General features: G+C 43.1%; 1 protein-coding gene across 1 annotated transcript in view; it reads right to left on the reverse strand.

Annotated features, from left to right (window-relative positions):
- The window catches only part of RAPH1 (Ras association (RalGDS/AF-6) and pleckstrin homology domains 1), a 188,850-nt gene that overhangs the window by 18,307 nt on the left and 145,610 nt on the right, over positions 1 to 24,933 (reverse strand). Inside the window, 1 exon segment of the mRNA XM_026681279.2 lies at positions 23,806 to 23,965. Coding sequence (XP_026537064.2) covers positions 23,806 to 23,965 — 160 coding nt within the window.

Below are 24,933 nucleotides of genomic sequence, written 5' to 3' on the forward strand. Positions count from 1 at the left end.
TTCCAGTGGATGAGAAGGTCCTGGACAGAAGTTTGGCAGCACTATCTCCTGGGCCCGGTGAAACTAGGAGTTGATCTTGGGGATGAAGGAGGGATCTAGACATAGAACCACCCTGTCTGCATGGAAGGTGCAAAGTTCCTCTCTGATGGAGAGAGCAGCCAGCTCTGATATTTGCCTGGCCATTAAAAAGGTAACCTTGAGACTTCCGGTGGCAGGACAGGGACGTCCAGAGGTGGAAAAGCCAAGCTGTGGCTTTCGATCACCTCTTCTTGCGTTTGGAGGGATCCCCAGTGGATACACGAAACCCGTAGAACTTCGTGTCAGAATAGAGGACCCCCGGGTTGCTGATTGGGGGAAGGCAACTCCCCAGCAACGAAGGAAGAGCCTCTGAGACCAGCGCGATTGAGCCAGCCGCCAGCTAATGGCGGCTCCAAAGTCCGGTCTGTCACTGAACTGACGAAGCGAAAAGTGACAGCCTGAAAGATCCGAGCTGAAAAGGGCAGAAGGACTACAAAAGCCGTGAGTGAGATCGGTCTGACTCTCCCTCTTTCAGTGTGAGTAACAGTGGTGGGATGCTGGAGACAAGCGGCTAGAAAAGCAGTTCGAAAAGTGAAAGGGGGATTAACGTGGACAGAATGGCTCGACACTTAAAGTGAAAGTGTGGATTGGAGCGTTTGGAAGAAGATTGCCGAGGAGAGAGGAAGGCGGTGGGAACTTTAAGAAGCTCGGGATTGGATTGCCATCTGGGATCAGCGCCTGAGAAGACTAGAAGACTAAGGGAGAACTATTAGCTGCGAAGGAGGGCAGAGCGAGCTGTAGAGGGCGAGATAGCGACGCATTGACTTTTATATGTAAGGTCCTCTTCTTTGTAGCTACACTGCCTACAAAACTGATTTCCAAAGTGATCGATTTGAGATGGACACTCAAAGTGACTGTGGACTGACAATTGCTGGCAGAAAGGAAGAAGAGGGAAGAAGAAGGAAGAGACAGACGGAAACCTGGTAAAGACTGTATGCTGAGCGCTGACAGCAATTAGTCAGCACTTCCTCCCCCTGCTCCTTCGGTGCGCCCAGGAAGAAAGACTATAAGACTACAACACCAGCCTCAACTCAGACTTGTTTTTCTATGGAACTAATCCCACAGATACGTGTTTAGTGATTCCCCGAAATCTAAAAGACCCTTTTCTTCCCGCACCCTTTCTCTCTCCCTTTCTCTCTTAGTCTTTCCTTTCTCTCTATAATAATTAGAAATATAGATGTAAAGGCAAACTGCTTATTATAGTTATTATAGTTATTAGGGTTTACTGATTAGAGTCTCTTGAATATACAAAAATTTTAAGGTCTGTTAAATAGGGTTGACTCAGATTAACTGGAACCTTGAATATTAATTACATTATAGGATAAAGGTATATACAGAGTGAGAAATTCCAGAGTTGTTTGCTAGCTTTAAATAAGTTTGATTTGATATGGTATTGATGTATTAGGGGTTAAATATAATTAACTTTGATATATGAACTTAGTATAGAGAATAATATATAATATATAATACATAATACAAAATATTTGATAACATTCTATTGTATTTGTTATTCTATTTGATAACTCTTTATTGAATTTAAATTGCCTAAGCGACAAATTGGGTCGAAGATAGAGATCTAAAATAACTTGGTGTGTAAGCTTAGTAAATAGACTTGCAATCACACTTAAAGGGCTATTACATCGAATGGTGATTTGGGATAATATTCTTAACATTGTCCAATTGCAAAAACAAATCTTATCAGAGGACTTCCACAACAACCACGGCCCTGAAATCGGGAAGGAAGAACACCCAGACCTTGACGACAACTTTGGCAACTGCCTCCCCAACAATGCAGAAAACTATAGAAGAGACCTTGACAGGAGAAAAACAACCGACCGTCACTAATGCCAATCTGCAAGCGACGCTATTATCCCTGCAAGAATCAATGTCTAGAATGCAGGAGATTATGATTAGGAACCACAATGAGACCAGAGCCGATATTAGCGAACTGAAGGAAGAAATGGGTAAATTAAAAGAGGAGATGAGAGCAGATATACAGAAAGTTGAAGATAAGGTTGGGACAATGCAATTGGCCATGGAAAGAACTGAAATAAAAATAAAAGAAATAGAGAGGAGGACAGAACGAGTGGAGAGGAACCTAAAAAGGACTGAGGAAGACTTTAAAAATGTTAATAGAGAAATGGAAGATTCCTTGGTCCAACTTGAGATGGACAGAGCAGCGGCATACCTAAGGTTCCAAAACGTGGAGGAATCCCAAAATGAAGAACTAGAGCAATTAATGGCAGGTTTGTTGGCTGAACTAGTTGAAAAAGAGAAAGATGACCTACTCAAAGAATTCGACGAAGTCTATAGGGTGAACACCAGTTACGCAAGGCGTCACAAGTGCCCAAGGGAGATCCATATCCGCTTTTCAAGAAGATGCGTGAGAGACCTAATACTTAGAATGGCCAGAGATGAGAGAATATTATATGAGGGCAAAGAGATCATAGTTCTTAAGCAGATTCCAAGAAAAGTGAGGGCCTTAAGGCAAGAATATAAATTTTTAGCTAACCACTTAAATAAAAAAGAAATCTCATTCAAATGGCAAATTCCAGAAGGGATGCTAATATCGTGGAAGGGAAGAAAAATTAAAATAGACTCAAGCACAAGACTTCCTAGAACAGCTAACAATCACGGAGGATCAACACACTAGGGAGGAAACCCAAAGGAACACGCAGGAAGATCGGAACCGCCATAGGAACAAAGAAGAAAGACCCGTCCAAACTCAAGGGAAAGACAACCTACAACAAGAAAGAGAAGAAACAACCCCATACCAACCACAAGAAGAGAGTCGTATAATTACAAGACAAAAAGCGAGGCAGACTTAAGTAAATGGAGGAAGGAAGGAAAATCCTTTCCATCAATATAAATGGCCTAAATTCAAGAGCTAAAAGGAAGAGGATTCTAACCAAACTAATAAAACAAAACGTTGATATAATTTGCATACAAGAAACACACATTAGGAAAAGTGAGGAGAAATTTCTAGATTGTCCAAAACTGGGAAAATTATTTACAGCACCAGCAGATAAGCACAAAAAGAAAGGTATTGCAATATATATGAGAGATGATTTAAAAGCGGAATTAATCTGGGCGGACCCTGAAGGAAGAACTCTGGTGGTACAAACTTCAATTAATGGCATTACATTTTTACTGGTAGTAATCTATGCCCCAAATGATGATCAAGGTAAATTTTTCAAACATCTCCACCAAAAAATAATAGATTTCGAAAAAGGCAATATTTGTCTGATTGGCGATTTTAACTCTATTGCTGACTACCGGAAGGATCATAGTAACATGAGTAAGAACAAAAAAGGAAAAAGAGAATTTTCGAAGCCATGTAAGGATATGATGAATGAACTGAATCTGGTAGATATCTGGAGAAAACTAAACCCCCAAAAAGAACAGTTTACTTATTACTCTAACCCACACAAAATTTGGACAAGAATAGATATGGCTTGGATAAATGGTGAATTAATTAATGAAATCAAAGATAGCGAAATCTTACCAAACGACTGGGCTGACCACAACCCAATTCAAATAACCTGGAGAGGTAGAAGAAAACCAAAGAGAAGATGGACTCTTAATACTCACTTAATAAAAGAAGAAGAATATACTAATAAAGTGAAAGAAGAACTGAACTTCTTCTTAAAGGAAAATAATAATGAACTAACTTTGAAACAAAATATATGGGACACAATGAAGGCATTTATAAGAGGAACAACAATCTCTTACAACGCTATGAGAAATAAAAGAAAGTATGCCCAACAAAGTAACTTACAACAAGAAATTAAGGATTTAGAAACCCAACTACAAAAGAACCCCAAAAATCAAAGAATACAGAACCAGTTAATACCAACTAAACATAAACTAAATTTACTGGAACAAGAAAAATTGGAGATTAGTCTGAAAATGACCAAACAAATTTATTTTGAGCATGCAAACAAGCCAGGGAGATGGCTAGCCCACAAACTTAAAAAAACGAAAGAAAAAGAATAATACACCAATTAATAGACGAGAGGGGCAATTTGCAAGAGGAGATAGAGAAGAAAAAAGAGATCACTTTCAAATACTTTGGGAAATTATACAAAAAGGAAGAAGTCTGTGAGGACAAAATAATGAAATACCTAGAGGAAGCGAACGATAAAGCAATTGGAGAGGAAGAGATAGAATTATTAAACAAAAATATAACATGGTCCGAACTGAAGTCAGCAATAGAGAAGCAAAGTAACAATAAAGCGCCAGGACCGGACGGGATACCTGTAGAACTTTACAAAACAATCATAGAACAAATTGGACCACTGATGCTGGAAGTATTCAATGAGGTACTCCTAGCAGCCAAGATGCCGGACTCGTGGAGGGGAGCCTTAATTTTGGTGATCCCGAAGGAGGACCTAGACCATAGACGTATTAATAATTATAGACCAATCTTGCTCCTGAATGCAGATTACAAACTATTCTCTTCTATAATAGCCAATAGGTTGGCTATAATAGCCAAACAGGTTTTAAACACACATATCCATGAAGATCAAAATGGATTTCTCCCATTTCGACAAATTAAGAATAATTTAAGAACAGTGATAGACATTTCAGAATTCTATGAAGCCCATCCGGAAAAACAATTTGCATTTATGTTTTTGGACGCTGAAAAAGCATTCGACAATTTAAATTGGCATTTTTTAATTCAAAAAATATACAAGATGAACCTCGGCACTAGATTCGAAAACGTCGTCACTACAATTTACCACACCCAACAGGCAAATATTCTAATAAATGGGGAACAAACTGGCCCGATAAAAATAGAAAAAGGGGTAAGACAGGGTTGTCCTCTCTCTCCTCTGCTTTTCATATTCGCCCTAGAATCTCTTTTGACATATATTAGGCAAAATTCGAGAATTAGAGGACTGAGGATTAAATCAGAAGAGTATAAAGTACAAGCCTTCACTGACGATTTGGTTTTTTTTCTGGAGGAACCCATAGAAAAAGGACATATCTTATTAGAAGAACTAGAACGATTTGGAGAAGTCGCAGGATTTAAAATTAATAGGGGAAAAACGAAATTAATGTCTAAAAATTTAACAGGAGACCAGAATAAAGAACTGGAGACAATAATGGGAATACAGGTGACAAAAAAAATTAAATACTTAGGAATTTGGCTTACTCCACAAAGCAAATCATTAAAAGAAAACAATTATGACAAACTTCTCCAACAATCCAAGAAAGATTTAGATTCCTGGAGTACATTACAACTTTCCTTATTGGGCAGGATTGCTCTGATTAAGATGAATATTCTGCCAAAATTTCTATATCTATTCCAGACAATTCCAATCAAATTAAATAAATTTTTTTTTATGGAATTAAACAAGATAACACTGAAATTTATTTGGCAGGGGGAAAAAGCTAGGATTAATATAAAAGCCCTACAAGATTTGAAAAGCAGAGGAGGGTTAGGCTTGCCAAACTGGGAAATATATTATAAGGCAGCCACCCTACTATGGATAAAGGAATGGGTGAATATAACCAACAAAAGAACACTAATATTAGAAGGCCACGATATGCAAAAAGGATGGCATGCCTTTCTGTGGGAAACTGGGAAACCCAGGCAATCATATTTCCATAGGCATCATATCAGAGACTCTCTATTAACCAATTGGAAAAAAGTACGTAAAAAACTCTATCTAAAAATACCGATTTGGCTATCTCCAATGGAAGCGATAGTACACCCTAATAATTTCGATATAACTAAAATGATTAAGTACGAAAATTTATTAGATCCACAAGGAAAACACGACAAGAATTACAAGAGCAAGGATTTATAATTGATCAGTGGGTGTACCTTCAAATTCATAGTAGATACAAACAAGATATTAAGGAATTTGGAATCTACAATAAATTACAGACATTAGACAAAATCCTATTAGGACCGAGCAAAAAAAAAATATCTAAATTTTACAAAAATTTATTAGAAACTGAATTAGAACAAGAAATTGTCAAAGGAAATATGATTGCATGGAGCAGAAACGTGGGACGGAGCATTACCCTAGCAGAATGGGAAAGGATCTGGAACAGGAACATTAAGATCACGAAATCAGCAGCTTATAAAGAAAACGCATATAAAATGTTTTATAGATGGCACTTGCCCCTTCGAGATTGGCGAAGATGCACCCCAACACGAGCCCCAATTGTTGGAAATGCCAAAGCATAGAAGGTACCTTCTTCCATATGTGGTGGTCATGCAAGGAAACCCAGAAGTACTGGCAAAAAATTAGGCGCTGGCTAGAGGAAATAACCAAGGAACAAATTGAGTACAAACCAGAGTCCTTCCTTCTAGGAATTTTCGATAAACAAATACCCAAAAAATCGAAGTATATTGTAATTCATATCTTAACCGCAGCCAGATTGGCATTCGCCCAATGCTGGAAATTACCTTCTATCCCCACTGAACATATGGTTATTCAGAAAATTTTACAATGCGCCGAAATGGACAAACTAACCCAAGCATTAAAAAATAAAGAATCCTGAGACTTCCGGTTTGTCGGCTTCGCGAGCGGCAGGGATTCGCGAAGCTGCGCGATCCCTGCTGCGCTAGCCGCTTTTGGTGCTCCGATCCGGACGGGTCCGGAGCTAGCTGCCCTGCAGGGGCAGCTGAAGATAGGGGGATCCGGAGAGGGGTTTGGGGGTGTTGCAGACCCCCTCCCGGCCAGCAGAACCCCTTTTCCCAAGACGGTGCAGCGGCGGTCCGCAATGGCCGCCACAAAGAAGCTGGCAGCCGGGTAAGAATGCGCAGGAGGAAGTGGAGAAAGTTTTTGAAAAGAGAAAGTTTTTCTTGGTTCCCAGGACTCTAAGACATATTTAACAAAACTCCTGAAAATTATGACTTTCTGAATGATACCTTCTAGAAGAGGAAAAAAGCGGCAGTTTGGTGGTGCTGAAAGGAAAGTTTACTCTCCTTCCCGACGGAATTAATAAGTGGACATTGAGAAACCTGTTTTTTTCAGGTAAAACTAGCTTTATGGGATAAGTCGGAAGGGAGAGGACAAAAAATATATTCATCTGGTTTGATTTTGTTGGAGGAGATGCCTTAAGGGTTTGAAGACAGAAATAGAACTCCAATAAGGCTTCAAAATATAGATTTGGACTTTCTTTTTTCTTTTGTCTGATACTACCCCTGGAAGAGAAAGGGAGAATTTTGTCTTGGCTTGGATTGATTGAGGATTGTGGATTTTGGGATTGTTTTACTTTTTTAAAAAAATATCTTGGTTGGTGTAAGAAGAAAGAGGGAAAAAAGAAAAGAAAAGATCTATAATGGCTTTTTCTTTTGAGGAACTGAGGGAAGAATATGAGCAAACAAAAGCAGCCGGTAAAGATGATATGGAAAATGCCTTCCTATTTTTAGAAATGGCATTGGTTAACTATCAACAAACAATACAACAGATGGAGGCAGAAGAACAACAAGAAGAAGAAGATGAAGACGCCATCTTTAATGAATTCCAAAATTTAACTAAGAAAGAAGGAAGGAAGAAAGCGAGGAAAATGAAGGACTTAAGATCTAAAAAAACATTTAAGAAAGAGAAAAATAAGATGCAGAGGCTAGAAGAAGGGGGGAGGAAGATTTGGTGGGGGAAGAAAGAAAGGGGAAAGGCGGAGAAAAGCCACAAAGTTTTGAAATTAGATGGGAAAAGAGGAATTTTTTTAGGGACAAAGGGTAAAGTACAATTTTCTTAAAAAGATTTTGCAAGGTACATAAGATGGTATTGTAACATCTGTATTAGAAATAGAAAATTAGAATGGCTTAAGAGTTAATAAGAAATTAAAATGTTGAAATGTTTAACAATGATTGATTTTAAAATGTAATAAAATATTAAAGGGAAAGGCAATGGGAATGTTATAAGATTTAATATTTAGATTTATTATTTAACTATGTATTTAATCATTTTGGATTTATTACTCTGTTTTTATTGTTATTAAAAGAAAAAAATTAGTAGATAGAATGTACCAAGCAGAATCAGATTGGGTATTAGGTGTTATTTTAAATGTTAATCTAATTAATTTAGGGGGAGGATAGAAAGGCATCATACTCTGATTAGTGATTTCAGGAGAAATTCTTTTTTTTATTTATTTATAAGGAATGAGATAGAGGGATAATAAAGAATGGGCAAAAGATACAAATATAATGATTTAAATTAAGATGGATTAAATAAGATAGAATTATGAAGAGTGAAATGTATGGAGAAGTTTATATAGAAGATATAGAATGGTAAACAAAATAGGTAATGATATGTAAGATGAGCATGAATATAATTGAAGCCCATATAAAGAGAGGTACCTGGGGCCAAAGTTACTTTCCTAAAAGATTTTTATATGTTTGTTTGTTGTGTGTTTATGTTTTTGAGAGTATTAATAAAACCTTGTAGAAATACAGAATGAGAATAATGGTAATCAAGTCAGAAAGAAATAGATGAAATAATAATAGTGAAATTGAATAAGAGTAAAGAGAAGTAAAGAGAAATTGGATAAGAGGTATTTTTATGCTCATATGGAAATGGCTTAAAATAGAATTGTATTGTATAAAATAAGGTTTTATCTGACTTGTAAAATTTATAATGGAAAAAGGTTCAAATATGTAATGGTTGATGATGATTTGTTTGTCTTTGAAATTAATAAAATTTGCTTAAAAAAATAAATAAAGAATCCTCATCCTATTACAACAATTGGAATCCTTTGTATAATTGGCTAAACCAAAGATAGATCACCTCTAGGAAAACTATGGCCGAGGGCCTCCGAAGTAGAGATAAAGAAAAGCACTGCCGATGATATTTTTGAAGAAGAAAGGATCTTACAGACAGTCACAAAATATGGTTTTATTTTAACTGTTTTCCCTACTCTACCCTTCCCCTCCCTTACTCTTCCCTTTTTCCTCTCTTAGGCTTTCCTCTCTTTCCCTCTTGGCCTATGCTAAGGCCTGTTTGTCTTTTTGTTGTACATAACTTGTAGTTGTGTTGTGCTTTTAAAGGTAAAACTAATAAAGTTTTTTTCCAAAAAATAAAAAGGTAACCTTGAATGACAGGTATCGCAGACTCTTAGACCTAAGCGGCTCAAAAGGTGCTAAGGTGAGGGCATGTAGAACTTTAGACAAGTCCCAAGTTGGGTACCTGTGTACAACAGGTGTTTTCAAGTTAACTACCCCCCTTAGGAAAGAACGCACTACCAGGTGGTGCGCTATGGATTCCAAGTCCCCATAAGTCAGCACCGAGGACAAGGCAGCCATTTGTCTCCGGATAGTATTAGAGGCTAGCCCCTTGTCTAGACCCTCTTGTAAAAAGTCCAGGATCTGTGGAATGGAGACTGACATGGGGTCCAGGTCCAATCTAGTACACCAACTGCAGAATGCCTTCCAAGTAGAGTTTTAAATTCTATTGGTGGAAGGTCTCCTGGAAGCCTGGATTGTATCACCTTCCTTGAAAAGTTGTCCCTCATCAGGATCCTCCTCTCAAGTGCCAGGCGGTCAGTTGGAGCCATTGAGGCTCCGGGTGGACCAAGACCCCCTGGTTGCAGGAGACCCTGTCCCAAGGAATCCTCCAAGGAAGGGACACAGATAGGCTGATGAGATCTGCAAACCATGGCCGTCTGAGCCAATGGGAAGCGATGAGCAGTATCTCTGCCTGTTCCACTAAGAGTTTCCTGATCACTTCCGGTATGATGGGAAGAGGAGGGAATGCATATAATAGGGCCCCGGGCCTGGGGCAGCGGAGGGCGTTGACTCCCTCTATTCCAGGTTTTGGAAACCTCATGAAATATCTGGGCAGTTGCGAGTTCATCGGGGTGGCGAACAAGTCCAGGATCGGGTGGCCGAATCTCTCACACATTTCCTGGAAGATGTCCCAGTGCAGCCACCACTTGGAGTAGTCCACTTGGAGTGGTCCTGCTGGGAAAATCCGCCTGTACAATTTGTTGCCCCCAAGATGTGCTCTGCCTTGATGGAAAGCAGGTGAGCCTCTTCCCAGAGAAACAGTTGGTTTGTCTCGCGCATGAGGGACCTGGAGTGGGTGCCCCCTTGGTGATTGATGTGCCACATTTGTGGCCACATTGTCCGTCATGATCAGTAAGTGTTGTCCCTCTATGGTAGTCTGGAAGTGTCGGAGGGCAAGGTGGATCGCTTGGAGTTCCAGCCAGTTTATGTTGTGTTTCAGGTCTGCCTGAGACAACTGACCCTGCTTCAGCTGCGACTGAAGATGAGCTCCCCATCCGAACAGGCTGGCGTCCAAGGTCAGGGTCCGGCAGCTGGACTCCTTGAACTTCGCTATTGCTGGACACCCACCACCTGAGGGACCCAAGTCTCGCTAATGGTATCCTAACCATGGAGATGGAATTGCTGCCCCCTGCCCTCTGGAATGGTAGCAGAAACAATTGCAGGGTTTGTAAGTGTGATCGAGCCCAAGGTACTATGGCTATGCAAGAGACCATCTTTCCCAGGAGCTGTGAGAGTATGGCCAATGGAACGAATCGTTCCATCCTGATTTGGTTGACTAAGGACTTGATGCTGTCCTGTCGCTCCTGGGAAAGATAGACCTCGAACAGCTTGTTGTCTATAACTGCTCTTAGATGGAGCAGATGAGTAGTTGGTACAAGATGACTCTTTTGAAGTTTGATGGAAAATCCGTGTTCCTGAAGAGCACGGGTTGTCATTTCCAGATCCTTCTGAGCTAGCTGGGGTGAGGAAGACTGGGTGAGAATGTTGTCCAGCACTGGAGGTACACCGGAATTGTCCTTAGGTGTGTGGCCAGTGCTGCTAGGAACTTTGTGAAGGACCTGGGGGCTGAAGCTAAAATGAACAGCAGTGCTCTGTACTGGAAGTGATGACCCAAGTAACCTAAGAACCTAAGGAACCGCAGGTGTAAGGGGAGGATAGGAATGTGGAGATGTTGAGGACCCACAAGTTGGTGGTGGTCTTTTCACATTGGAATGTAAATAGGGCTAGGCGCCTCCAATGGGAGGAGGGTCCTGGCAGTCACTTGGAGCGACGAAAAGGGCAAACCCCTGCACCACGAAAGGGCCGTTTGGACTGGGGTTGCTGCCTGTCCCTAAATCCTGATCTGTCCTGTTCACGGTCAAATCTAAAGGGGAAATGTCACTGGAATTGTGACTGGTCATTGTCGGCATCTGCCAGGTGAAAGGAGAACTGACGGCCATATGGTACTGTGACCGAAGCTAGAACTTTGCGTTTGTCTTTATTTTCTGTGAGGAAGGGATTCAGAGCTTCCCCAGTGAGGAACCCCTATACAGGGCTGAAGCTAATCTCCACTTGGTTTTGGCATCCGCCTGCCATTGGCAAAGCCATAATAAATGACAGGGAGGTGATGTTAGAAGTGAGAGTCTTGGAGGGGAACCGGGCAGCATGTAGGGAGGAGTCAGCCAAAAACTCAGCAGCTGCCACCAACTTGTTAATATCTTGATGTATTCGGGTCTCCTCTGGAGGGACTCTTGTTTGCAACTGCTTCAGCCAGAGTAGGGAAGTCCTAGCAAAAAAGGAGGTGGCCGTAGCTGCCCAGACACTAGCAAGATGGATTCGGCAGAAATTTAATTCTGCCTTCTTATCTTCCGCCTTCAGGGCTTCTGCAATGTCCCCAGATATTGCTGAGGAAGAGATCAGAGAAGCCAGAGGGTCATCTATTGAGGGCAGCTTAGGGCATCAAATAAGGAGGGAGCTATGTTGAAAAATCGCCTGTCGTTCCTTCCTGGGTTAGGAAAGAAGGCAGGCTGGCTCCACTGTCTCTGAACCACATCCAAGAAAAGTTTGGGGTAGGGGATGTCCTCCTGCATTATGATGGGTTCAGAGAAAACCACATTGTTAGACCCTTGGGGCTCCACTGGTGCAACAGGTACACTGCATATGGTTCCTATAGCCCTGGCTTTGTGGAGAAGAGATTTAAATAATGCTGGACAGATGAGTCCAGTGAATGGTGGGGAATCAGGGAGGTCCTGGTCATCATCTGAGAACCCCCGTTCCCTCTGGTCCTCATCCTCTATTACAGATGCCCTACTTCTACTGGACTGGGAAAGTGATACTGACCTTTGCTCCCTCCCCCCTCCCACAGGAAGCTGGAGGTGATGGGACAGCTGTTGGGGAGGTTCAGAAGTTGTGGATGGAGGGTATCCTTTGAGCTGTTAAAGTAGAGGCTACCCCACAGGGAAATTGCCTGTGAGATGAGGGATTTAAGTTCCTCAGACTGGCCAGATCCCTGGCTATCCACTGGGCGGGGGTCTCACCACAGTGGAGGTAAAGTTAGCAACTGGAGCAAATTCCCTATCCCTGAACTGAGATTCAGTCAACTCTGTTGCTAGGCAGGCAAAGGGATATTGCTCAACCTCCTCCTGAATGACTGGAATGGGGAATTCTAACTGCTCACTCTCGCCCTCTGGTGACTAGTTCATAGGAACTGCAATTGCTGAGGGTGGGAGATGGCAGTTGCTGTCTGAGGGAGGGAGGGAAATACTTTCCTGTTCAGCTCTCGAGATTTGCTTGTCCAGAGCCTTCTGTCTCCTGTTGGCACCTTTCTCTTCAGCCCTTGAGGGCTTCCTGGAGTAGATGGCCTTCACTTTGATCTTTTCAGCAGCATCTTGGCTAGATTTAGGAAAGGATACGGAGGTTTTGAAAGTGGTCAGGTGTCTGCCAGGTGCTACTGCCAGCAGAGACAAGAGGCGTATTCTTAAGATAGTCAAGAATACCAGTAAGGACTGTTATGTTGATGCTATTACACATTTTGTTACAAATGATCTGTCCCAGAAGGATGTACTGTTCAGAAAGACTTCCAGAGCATGGGGTATGAACTTAGTAATATGGGCTGTAAACTTATCTTTTCAGAGGTTCTACCAGTATACAAGGAACAACAAGGGAAAGGGCAGCGTGTAGTGGAGTTTAATGTATGTCTAAAGGAGTGGTGTAAAAGGGAAGGCTTTGGTTTTATTAGTCATGATGTCTGCAGCTGGTCCAATGAAAAACTGTACAAAAGAGATGGTTTGCATCCATCAAAGAAAGGGACTGAGTTACTTGGCATTAAAATCACAGATTTCCTGGATAAACATTTAAACTGAACAGTGGGAACAGAGAATTAATGGATACAGAACATTTCTGTCCCCAGCAACCTAAAATTAATAAGGATACCAGTGCATGCAAAATAGATGTTTGTGCAGGTAAGATTATCAACCTTGCTGTCAACCAAAACCAAGCATTTAATAGTGAGTGCCATACCATGTGCATTAATCAAACAGGTGGCAAGAAAGTAGGGGCAGGAGGCACAACACTGGTTACGTAGACAGTAAACACAGTGTCAGACATAAAGATCTCAAGTGCTTATATACAAGTGCACAAAGTTTGGAGAACAAACAGGGTGAACTTGAACTACAAATAATGAAGGTAGATATGATATAGTTGGAATAACAGAAACTTGGTGGGATGAAACCCATGATTGGAACACATTGGTAGAAGGATACAAACTATTAAAAAAACAGACCCCATAAAAGAGGAGGTGGAGTTGCACTGTATGTAAAGGACCACTATATTGCTACAGAAATGTATGAAACCAAAGATGAAAACCTCCTAGAATGCATATGGGTCAATATAAAAGAAAAAAAAAGAATGATTTGGCCATAGGTGTATATTATAGGCCACCCAATCAAGTAGAAAAAATAGATGTCCTTTTTGCCAACCAACTAACAAACATATGCAGGAAACACACAACAATAGTAATGGGGGACTTCAATTATCCTGATATCAATTGGAAAACTAATTCTGCACCAAGTGAGAAATCAAATCAGTTCCTAACCAACCTAGCTGATAACTTTGTTGTCCAAAAGGTAAAGGTGAAACTAGAGGGACAGCCATACTGGACTTAATTCTTACAAACAGAGAAGAAGTGATAGAGGGAGCTGAAACTGCAGGAACCTTGGGTGAGAGTGTCCATGTCATATTAGAATTCAACATAACACAAACACAAGCAAAAGAACATAATGAACAAGAGTCTTGGATTTTAAAAGAGCTGATTTTAATAAACTCAGAGAGAACTTGGGAAAGATTCCATGGATGAAAATCCTAAAGGGGAAAACAACAAGAATCTTGGGAAACGCTAAAAAGTATGATCAAAGAAGCCCAGACCAGCACAATACCACTGAGAAAAAAAAAACAAGAAATCCAAGATGAAACCAGCATGGCTGCAGAAAGATCTCTCTGGCAAATTGAAAGAAAAAAAGGACAAGTACAAAAAATGGAAAGAAGGACATACAACTAAGGCAGAATATCAGCAGATAGCCAGAATCTGCAAAGACCAAGTCAGGATAGCAAAGGCTCAGAACGAACAAAGACTTGCATCAAAAGTCAAAGATAATAAAAAAAAGTTTCTTCCAACATATAAATAACAAGAAAAAAATTAAGGAAACAGTTGGTCCACTAAAGAGAGAAGATGGCAAGGAAGTAACAGGCAACAGAGAAAAAGCAGAACTGCTTAACTCATTCTTTGCTTCACGCAAAAAGAAACTATAGCTCAACCCACCAAAAACATAACTGTGAAAGACAGACCAGAAATAAAAGTTAAAATAAGTAAAAAAAATAGTAAGAGAACACCTGTCTGATCTTGAAGAAAACAAATCACTGGGGCCTGATGGATTGCATCCCAAAGTTTTAAAGGAACTGGCAGAGGTCATCTCAGAACCACTGCACCATATCTTTCAAAAATCCTGGAGCACCGGAGAACTACCAGAGGACTGGAAAAGAGCTGATGTGGTTCCCATCTTCAAAAAAAGGGGGAAAAAAGCAGACCTAGGAAACTATAGACCAATCAGCCTAACATCAATACCTGGGAAGATACTGGAAAAGATAATAAAAAAACAGATCTGCCAACATCTAGAAACAAGTAAAATAATAACTAGCAGTCAGCATGGGTTTGTTAAGAACAGATCATGCCAAACCAATCTTATTTCATTTTTCAACATAGTGACTAAATTAGTAGACCAGCAAAATACTGTGGACATAATATATTAAGATTTCAGCAAGGCATTCGACAAAGTAGACCACAACCTACTTCTTAGTAAAGTTAGAAAAAAGTGGAATACATAGCACCACCACTAGATGGACTCGCAACCAGCTGACAAACTGTACTCAAAGAGTAGTCCTTAATGGATCTAAGTCTACATGGAGGGAAGTAAGCAGTGGGGTGCCACAAGGTTCCGCCTTAGGCCCAGTACTCTTCAATATCTTCATTAACGACTTAGATGAGGGAATAGAAGGGGAATTTACCAAATTTGCAGATGATACTAAGCTGGCAGGAATAGCTAACACCCAAGAAGATAGGCTCAAGATCCAGATGGATCTTGACAGACTAGAACACTGGGCTGTATCTAACAAAATGAAATTCAATGTGGAGAAAAGTAAAGTCCTATACAAGAAAAACCAAAAGTAAACATATAGACTGGGTGAAACCAGGCTCAATAGCAGTAACTGTGAGAGGGATCTTGGAGTCTTAGTGGACAACCAGCTAAATATGAGCCAGCAGTGTGCAGCAGCAGCCAAAAAAGCCTATGCAATCCTAAGTTGTATTAACAGAGGGATACAATCAAGATCAAGGGAGGTACTAATACCACTCTATAAAGCCTTAGTAAGACCACACCTAGAGTACTGCATCCAGTTTTGTTCACCACATTATAAAAAAGGTTGAAATTATGGAAAAAGTACAGAGAAGAGCAACCAGGATGATTAGGGGACTGGAGACTAAAACATATGAAGAACGGTTACAGGAACTGGGCTTGGCTAGTCTAGTAAAGAGAAGGATCAGGGGAGATATGATAGCAGTCTTCCAATATTTGAGGGGTTGCCACAGAGAGGAAGGGGTCAATCTATTTTCTAAAGTGCCTGTAGGCCAGACAAAGAATAATGGTTTGAACAAGAAGAGATTTAACCTGGAAATAAGGAGAAACTTTCTGACAGTGAGAACAATCAACAAATGGAACACCTTGCCCTCAGAAGTTGTGGGAGCGCCATCACTTGAGACTTTCAAGAAGAGATTGGACTGCCATCTGTCAGAAATGGTGTAGAGTCTCCCGCTTGGATGGGGGTTGGACTAGATGACCTACAAGGTCCCTTCCAACTTTGATTATCAGTTAAGTATCTGTTAAGTTGACCTAGCTCTTCTGGAGCTGGTCTTCCTAGGCTGAAGCTCCCTGGTCTACCTGTTGACAGGAGCTGTTAAGCCATCTTAACAGCCTTACTTCAGCAGGGCGATGCAACCACGCTCTGCTTAGAGACTGCTGCTCTGCTGCTGGTGTTGCTGGGGAGAGCGATTGAGTATTGGCAGCAGGACCAGCGCACTGGGGTAGCCAGCACGCACACTCACCCCTATTCTCAATCATGCAGTCCAAAACAAAGGCTGCTAATGCAGACTGAATCTCTGCAGCAGCCTGAGCCTTTAAAACAAAAGCTGCTAAGCCAGGAAGTTAATTATAGGCTTGACAACCTATAATTATAGGCTTGACAGCTGAAACTCAGCTGTGAAGTGGCAGGGATTTGGCTGGAAGAATCTAGCTGTTAATAGCAAGGCTTTGGCTGCAAAAATTAACTGAGGGCTTCTGAGTAGGCAGAGACCAGCATCTGGAGCCTCTGTAGTGCTTAGACAGTGCTCCGATCTCCCCTCCCTATCCAGGCAGCAGCTTTAAAAAAAAAGAAAGAAAGACAACATCCAAGCGAATTCAGCTGCTCATCGTCTTCTGAAAGATAGTCTATTTGATGATACAAGAAAAAACATTTTCTCCTTAGTCCAACCAGACAGAATACAGGGTGGGACTGGATTCTCCCTTCGGCTCCCTGAGAAGAGGCGTGTCAGGTAGGACCAATGCCCCTTCTCCACTGAGCCGAAGGGGGAATCCAGGATGGGACATACCAAAGCTGGCTGATGGCTTTCCTACAGGTGGGAACTGGACTGGTCGGAGGTCCCCACCTCTACATGAACGCCCTGCAGGATTCATCTTCCAAAGGACACCTCTGCCAAGGCAAAGGAGTCAATTTTATAATGTCTTATGAATGGGGTCACAGACTACCACATTGCAGCTCTACAAATGTCTAGAACCGATGCCTGCATTGCCCAGGCTGCAATGGTCACTGCACTCCTGGTTGAGTGCACAGTGATTCTCCTGGGCACAGGAAGAGCCTGTAACTCATAGGCTTTTGCAATGCAGGCTCTAAGCCAGAGACCCATGATAGAAGGTATCGCCCTGCAGCCCAAAGTTGACGGCTGAAAGGAAACGAACAGGGCTTCAGTCTTCATAAAGGAAGATGTTTGTTTGATGTAAATACGGAGGGCCCTCCTAACATCCAAGGTGTGCCATTTTCTTTCCAGTGCATGGGTAGGCCCTGGACAGAAGTCAGGCAAAATCAACTCCTGTGAATGATGGACTTAGGAATTCACCTTGGGCAGAAAGGTAGGGTCCAACCGCAGAACCTCTCTGTCTGCATGAAAAAAATGCAAAGGTCCTTTCTGATGGATAAGGCCGATACGCCTGGCTGAAGTAATGGCCATTAAGAATGACACTTTGCATGTGAATAGACGAAGGCTGACTTCACGCAAAGGTTCAAATGGGGGAGAAGTCAGTGCCTGCAGGACCCTAGGCAAGTCCCAGGTGGGGTAACAGTGGACCACCGGTGGCTTCAAATTCGTGGCTCCCCTAAGGAAGGCTTTCACTCTGGGGTGTTGGGCCAGAGTGGTTGAGTCCTTGAATGAAATCACCAAGGCCAAACCTGTCTCTTCAAGGTATTGGGGGTGAGACCTCTGTCCAAACTGTCCTGCAGGAACTCTAACACATTTGCAACAGAAACAGAAGTGGGTTCCAATTGGTGACTGGCACACCAACCGCAGAAAATCCTCCACGTTGCGTCGTGTATTTGGTCGTGGAATGTTTTCTGGCCACCTAGATGGTCTGGATGACCCTTCTGGAAAACTTCTCCCATTTCAGGAGCCCCCGCTCAAGCACCAGACGGTCAACCGGAACCAAGCTGGATCTGGATGCTCGAGTGGGCCCTGGCTGAGGGAGATCTTGTGCATGGGAATTCTCCAGGGTCTGGCGACTGACAGGCCCACCAGGTCGGTGAACCATGGACGCCTGGGCCAGTTAAAGGGCGACCAACAGAACCTCCGCCCTCTCTATCAGTACCATTCTGATTGTCTCCAGAATCAGGGAAAGGGGGGGAAAGGCATACAATAGTCCCTGGGGCTACCTGCACCGGAGAATGTTGACCCCTTCTGTTCCCAGTGCTGGAAACTGTGCAAAGAACCTCGGGAGCTGCAAGAGATGGAAAGAGGTCCAAAATCAGACGGCCAAACCATTCCATCATCTCCTGGAACAGATTGGGATGCAGTCGCCATTCCAACTGATTGACCATGGCCCTGCTCAACCAGTCTGCCTGCACATTGGAAACTCCCAAGATGTGTTCTGCTCATACGGACAACAGGTGTCTCTCCGCCCACCTGCACAATTGAGTCGCCTCCTGCATCAGGGCTCTGGAGTGCCCCCCTGCCAGTTTATGTGGGCCTTGGTGGCCATATTGTCCATGAGGAGAAGTACATGTCTCCCCACCACCTCCTGCCTTAGATCCTTGAGAGCTAAGCGGGCAGCCCTGAGCTCTAGCCCATTTATGTTGTGGGCGAGCTCCTCCCGTGACCACCTCCCCTGGGTAACCTGGACTCCCAGGTGGGCCCCCCCAACCGTACAGACTGATGTCAGTAGTGATGGTAATACTCTGGGGCTCCCTGTACGAACATCTCTGATCCATGGCCAGGGACTGCCACCAATGGAGAGAACAAATAACCAGCAAGAGGACACGAACTGTCCTCAGTGAGTCACCCCTGCCCGCCCTCTGGTAGGGGAGCCGGAACCACAGCAGGGTTCGGGTATGGAAGTGGGCCCATGGGACGATACCGATGCACGATATCATCTTGCTGAGAAGTTGAGACAGCAAGATGATAGGGGCCTCTTTGGATGACAGGATCTGTGATGTGACATCCCTTATACTGTCTTCAGTGAGAGAAAGACCTGACTCGCCAAAGTGTCTATGATAGCCCCTAAATGCAAGAGACGAGTCGATGGGACTAGGTGGCATTTGTTCAGGTTTATCGAAAACCCGTGCTCTCGAAGGATCCTGATTGTCAACATCAGATACTCCTCCACCTGGGGTCAGGATGTCGTCCAAATAGCACTGGATCCTGATGGGTAAGGATCTGAGGTATGCCGCTATGGCCGCCAGGAACTTGGTAAAAGTCTGTCATGCCCCTGGTGGAGTCTGACTCTGAGGAAGAGGAGGAACAGCCAACAGGGAGTGGGAGTGTGGCTCCAGAGGTGGTGGAGGAGGCTGGGGAAGGGCAGAGGCGGGCTGAGCAGTCAGAGGAGGATCCAGGCCCATCCCCTATCCATCCAAGGTCACGCAGGGAGGAGAGGATCAGGGAAAAGCGAGGTCTACTCAAGAAGAGATTACCATGATCCTCCTCGTGGCTTGCAGGTGGGAGCTATGTATATAAGTTTCCAACTGTGCAGAATTGCAGAAGTCAATTAGTGTTCACCTTGAAAGAGGCTTATCTTTGTTGGTGTTCTTCCCATGGACTTTTCTTGGCTATTTTCCTGGAGTTTATAATTAGTTATCTCGGCTTGCTTCAGAACTCTCATCAATGCGGTTTGTTTGGTTTTTTGTTTGCCTCCTTATTTACTTTTGTGACTTTAAACTGTGCCTAATAAAACAGTGAAGTTAAGTTGAAGGCTTTACCGGACTTGAATATATGTTTTGGGTTTTGGGTTATTTTGAGAGACTACGGGTCATCACAAAGTCTGTGGGGCTGATTACAGGCCGAATGGGAGAGCCCTGTATTGAAAATGGCAGCCGCCATAGCAAAACCTCAAGAACTGATGGTAGTTGGGGTCTATGGGTACATGGAGGTAGGCCTCTGTCAGGTCTACCGAAGCAAAAAAGTCTCCCTCCCAAAGACCCTCTAGGATGGAATGGAGGGAGTGTATTTTGAACCTTCAGTATATTAGATGCCTGTTGAGCCCTTTCAGGTTGAGGATTGCTCGCCACCCCCACCCACGAGGCCTTTGGAATCACAAACAAAATTGAATAAAACCCCTGTCTCTCCTGGTCTGGCTGTATGGCCCGAATGTCTAGCCTTCGGTGGATCGCCGAGTCAATGAGTCCCTCTTTGAGGGGTCCCTGGAGACGGGGCAGCACACAAAGGCTCTGCAGGGGGAGGAAAGAAACTCCAGGGAGTGACCTGACCGTAAGGTTGTCAGGATCCAAGCGTCCGTTGTAGTCTGTTCTCACCTCTGCCAGAACAGCCCCAGATGGCCCCCTATGGGAAAAGTGGCTTGGATGTCACTTGTTGCGTCTAAAAGGTCTGTTGGAATCCCGAAAAGATCGTTTGCCTTCTTGCCTCTGATGCCCTTGGTGGCAAAGGCTGGTCTATCAGCCTGAGACAAGGATCTTTGGAAGAAGGGCCTACTTTGATGGGGAAGGCCTGTCCCAGCTTCCCCGTTTAAGCTTCCTGTAGCAGGCCAGAGACCTGTTATCAAAGTGCCTCCCATGGGAGGGCAAGATCTTTTGCTTGTCCCTGGCCTCCATTAAAAAGGGATCCAGGGCCTCCTCAAAAAGCCTCTCTCCCTTAAAAGGAGCTGATGCCAGCTTCCATTTGTTTCTGGTGTCCATCTGCCAATTTCTTAGCCAGAGGAGCCTACGTGCTGTTACAGATGAGGCCATGTCTCTGGAAGAAAATTTGGCTGATGTGATTTTGGCAGTTGTCAATTGAGCTGCGGCTTTTATCTTATTCAGGTCCTTATGCACCCTGAGGTCCTCAGGTGGGATTCTGCTCTGCAACTGCCTCAGCCACCGCAAAGAGGCCCGTGTGAAGAAAGACGCAGTCGTGGCTGCTCTGATGGCCCAAGCATCAGCTTGATGAGCTCTGCGGAGCACCATCTCCTCCTTCCGGTCCTCCGCCTTTAAAATGTCCTCAGCATCACGTGGGATGATCAATGAGAATGCTAGGGTTACCACTGGGCCATCTATCTTTGGCACCTCAATAATGTCAAAAGATCTTTGTCCACATTAAATAAGGTAGACTCTGACCCACTGGGGCGAGTGTACACCCCAGGGGATTCCCACTGTCTTTAAATCACATTCAAAAACATCTGGGGCACAGGCACAGCGTCCACCACTGATGTTTTCTCAGTGAATAGGTAATCTTCCTGATCCTCTCCCTCTGGGGGAAGTGTCCTTTTTAAGATGAGCCATGCTCCTAGCCTTAACCAGCAGAGTCTTTAAGAGAGTTGGTTGGAAAAGGTCCTTAAAGGAGGGGGACCTGCTACCTCCGACTCCTCTTCCGAAAAGTCCCTCTCTGGAAGGAGGTCCCTTTCGGAGACATAAGACTGGCGTCTTTCTGATGGGGATGCAGAACAATCTCTGTAGTAATCAGCTGCTCTGCAGAAGCCTGGCCATGCCCGAGGAATGCCTCTGTTAACGTCCAAACAAGACAGCTGCTGCAGCTGGTTGACTGCTGCCTGAAATTCTTGTCTAATTGTTTGGGGGGCTCTCATGAAGGATGGTATCTCTTGCATGTGGGCTTCCTCAGGCCGCAATCCAGCTGCTGTGGGGGTAAAGGTGGCTTCAGGCGCAGCTCTGGTTCCGCTGGAGGCTTGACTCCCCGATGCAGTAATCAAAAATCCTTGTGATGGCTCAGAAACATTATGAGCGGCTTCTGCTCTGATTTGGGGGTTTCCCTGCACACCCTGAGTACTAGAGCCACCAGGAGACCAGGCAGTCAAATATTGTCTATCTGCCAGTTGGTCTTGCTGCCTGCCATATTGTGGGATCAGAGGAGAGATGGCCGTTTTCAGCCATCTTGGAGTCTCTCACAGCCTTATCAAACTCTTTATTCAGGGCTTTCTGTCTACGCCTGGCCTGCCTATCCTCTGCCCTAGAGGGTCTTTTAGGGACTAGGGCCCTAGCTCTGATCCTAGCTGCTGCCTCTAGTCCAGCAGACCTGGACTTAGTTGATACCCTTGCAGCTCTCTCTCTACTCTGCTGAGGAGCTGATAATTCCTTATCAGCTCCCCTGGCTGCCATTTTGAGCCCGCCAAAAATAACTGTCACTGACAGAGAGAGAGAAAAGGAAAAAGGGGCAAAATAAAAATAAAAATAAAATTTATTTGGTCTAAACGTCGGAAATGACTGCCGATGCCAAAAAGAGGCAGAAGCACCTTGCGGTTGTTGTGGCTAGCACAAATAAGAATGGACCGGGAGAAGGTGAGTTAAATAAGACACCGACTCCTGCCCCCCCAGCCTGGGCCACACAGGCTCTCAGGGGCACCTCCAACCAAAATTCCACCAACAAACCACAGAAACCAGTCCACCAGCAAATAAAGTTTAAAAATTAATCAAAAAAAATGTGAACAGAAAAAGCACAAAAAAACAAGTGGCTAAACCGGTGAGCCGGCTAGCTGTCAAACCTGTTCTAAGACTCTCTAAGAAAAAAGTCTCAATCCAGGGGGTGAAGATTCTTCCACAATCTAAACTATTCAGAGCCCTTTAAAGGTGGTCTGAACATGCTGAGACTGAGTGAAGAACTGGGGACCGTTACCGTGGGGTGGGTGTCCTCAGTTTTTCAAATCAGTCTGCAGAGCTATGAGACTAGAGACTACCCATCCTGGATTCTCCCTTTGGCTCAGTGGAGAAGGACTCAGTCTCTGGGCAGAAAGGCATGTATCTACCCCATGTGTGGATTCTCCAATCGACGTGCTGGAGAATTAGGAGGCTACAATTTCAATCATGGATGAAGTCTAACTCCATGGTTCTGATTTTGCTTACTTTTATCCTGCAATCTAAAATCAATACAGATTTGTTTTATGTACCAATGGAATGAATTATCACTCCATTATTATCACTCCATTATTATCACTCCAATATAAAGATTTTTTTTTTCAAAAGGGGAATAAACTACTCATATATACGAGTACTGAAAAAGATATCTTACAGGTACCGTATATTCTTATTGCAAATAGTGTATTTTTAATACGTTCAATTTAATTCTATGAAAGGAAATAAACTATAATAATAACAAAACCAACAGATTTTAAAACATGTCCCAATATTTAAGTAGAATACTAAAAATCTTTGTATATAAAAAGATGAAAACCAATTATATACTAAAGCTATAACGCAAAGGTTCTATCTACAAGGGTATTTTTAACAGGCTCGAAGTAGAAAGAACACCAACTTTTTGTAATAAATATGCTGTTGATTTTTAAATAAAAATGTGGATAAAACATGTACAGGTAAAATTATGGTATATTATGGTATATGAATTATGGTATATGAAGCATGTAAATATATCTGTATCCAATTTAGTATCTTTCTCAAGTAAAACCAAACCTTGACTATTTTATTATTGTATTTCTGGTTTGGTCTACTGAAAGCTTGTGGTTAAGTAATCAAAGTGGTAACACCAAAATATTATAGAAGTTTTAGCAAACCCAGAACTTCCAGAATTATAAAAGGATCTTTACAAAAAGTTCCAAGCAAAGAAAAGTCTTCCCCAAGCAATCCAGCTACCTAAAGTAAGACACACATACATATACACACAACCAGGAAACAAGATCATACATTATAAAAATTCCATAACAATTTGGTACTGTCAAGAAATCTGAATAACTAACCCATTTGTAATTCAGAGATTGTTTCTACCAAGGACCAGTCTAAGCTAAATCCACAATGTGATTTGTCCATCAAGTTGTCTAACACTTGTCTTACAGTCTGTCGTTCATCTACCATCATTGTCTTTGAGCTGTCATCAGACATGTGGACTCTTATCACAAGCTGTAGCAGAAATAAAGGAGAAGGCATTAAACTGATGAAATTTTGAAATAAAATTTCTACTCATTACAGATAGTCCTTATTGAATGACCACTCATTCATCAAGTGTTCAAAGTTACAATGGCACTGAATGAGGGAGACTTATGATGGATCCTCATATTTGAGGCTGTCACAACGTTCATAGGATGATGTTTTGGGAATTTGGCAACTACTTCATAATTATGATGTTGCAGGTCCCAGAACCATGTGATTGCAATTCATGACCTTCACTGCAAAGTCAGTGAGGAAGCTGGCAGAAGGTTGCAAATGACGATTATGTGAGCACAATCTGCAACCATATGGAATTTGTCTAATTAAGACAACTGGGATTGCTGCAGCTGCTGTTGTCAGTGTGATCATGTGACATCATGGTTTATGACTGCGTTGCCAGTCCCAGTTATTACTGTTAAGCAAGGATTTTACTAGATTCTAATAATTTTCAATGATATGATTTTTACATGAGTAGTAAGTATAATTTAACATTTCCAACTCTTGTTAGTTTTGAGATGATTCTACCCTTAACTAGCCCCTATGTTTGTGGATCCCTTAGATCAGGGGTCCCCAACCGCCGGTCCGCGGACCGGCACCGGCCGCGGAACAAGCCTTACCGGGCCGCTGGTTGCTGGGCGCCGCCATCTTTTTGGTAAAAAAGCAATTTTTCGTCAAAAGATGGCGGCGCTAGCTTGGTGAGCTTTTCCGGTAGAAAGCCATTTCTACCCGAAAAGCTCACCAGAAAGCGCTGCCGCCCTTTTTTGATGAAAATCACTTCCGTGACGCCACCGGAAGTGATTTTTCGTCAAAAAGATGGCGGCGCCCAGCTGACGCCGGAACCGGGCCGCGGTGCCCAGCTGACGCGGAACCGGGCCGCGGCGTCGAAAAGGTTGGGGATCCCTGCCTTAGATGCCCTGCAAAGATACCCTGAGGCTCATGCT

Source organism: Notechis scutatus, chromosome 1 (genome assembly GCF_049901735.1).
Source record: "Notechis scutatus isolate UNSWTSFEM ecotype Mainland chromosome 1, rNotScu1.2, whole genome shotgun sequence".
NCBI lineage: Eukaryota > Metazoa > Chordata > Lepidosauria > Squamata > Elapidae > Notechis > Notechis scutatus.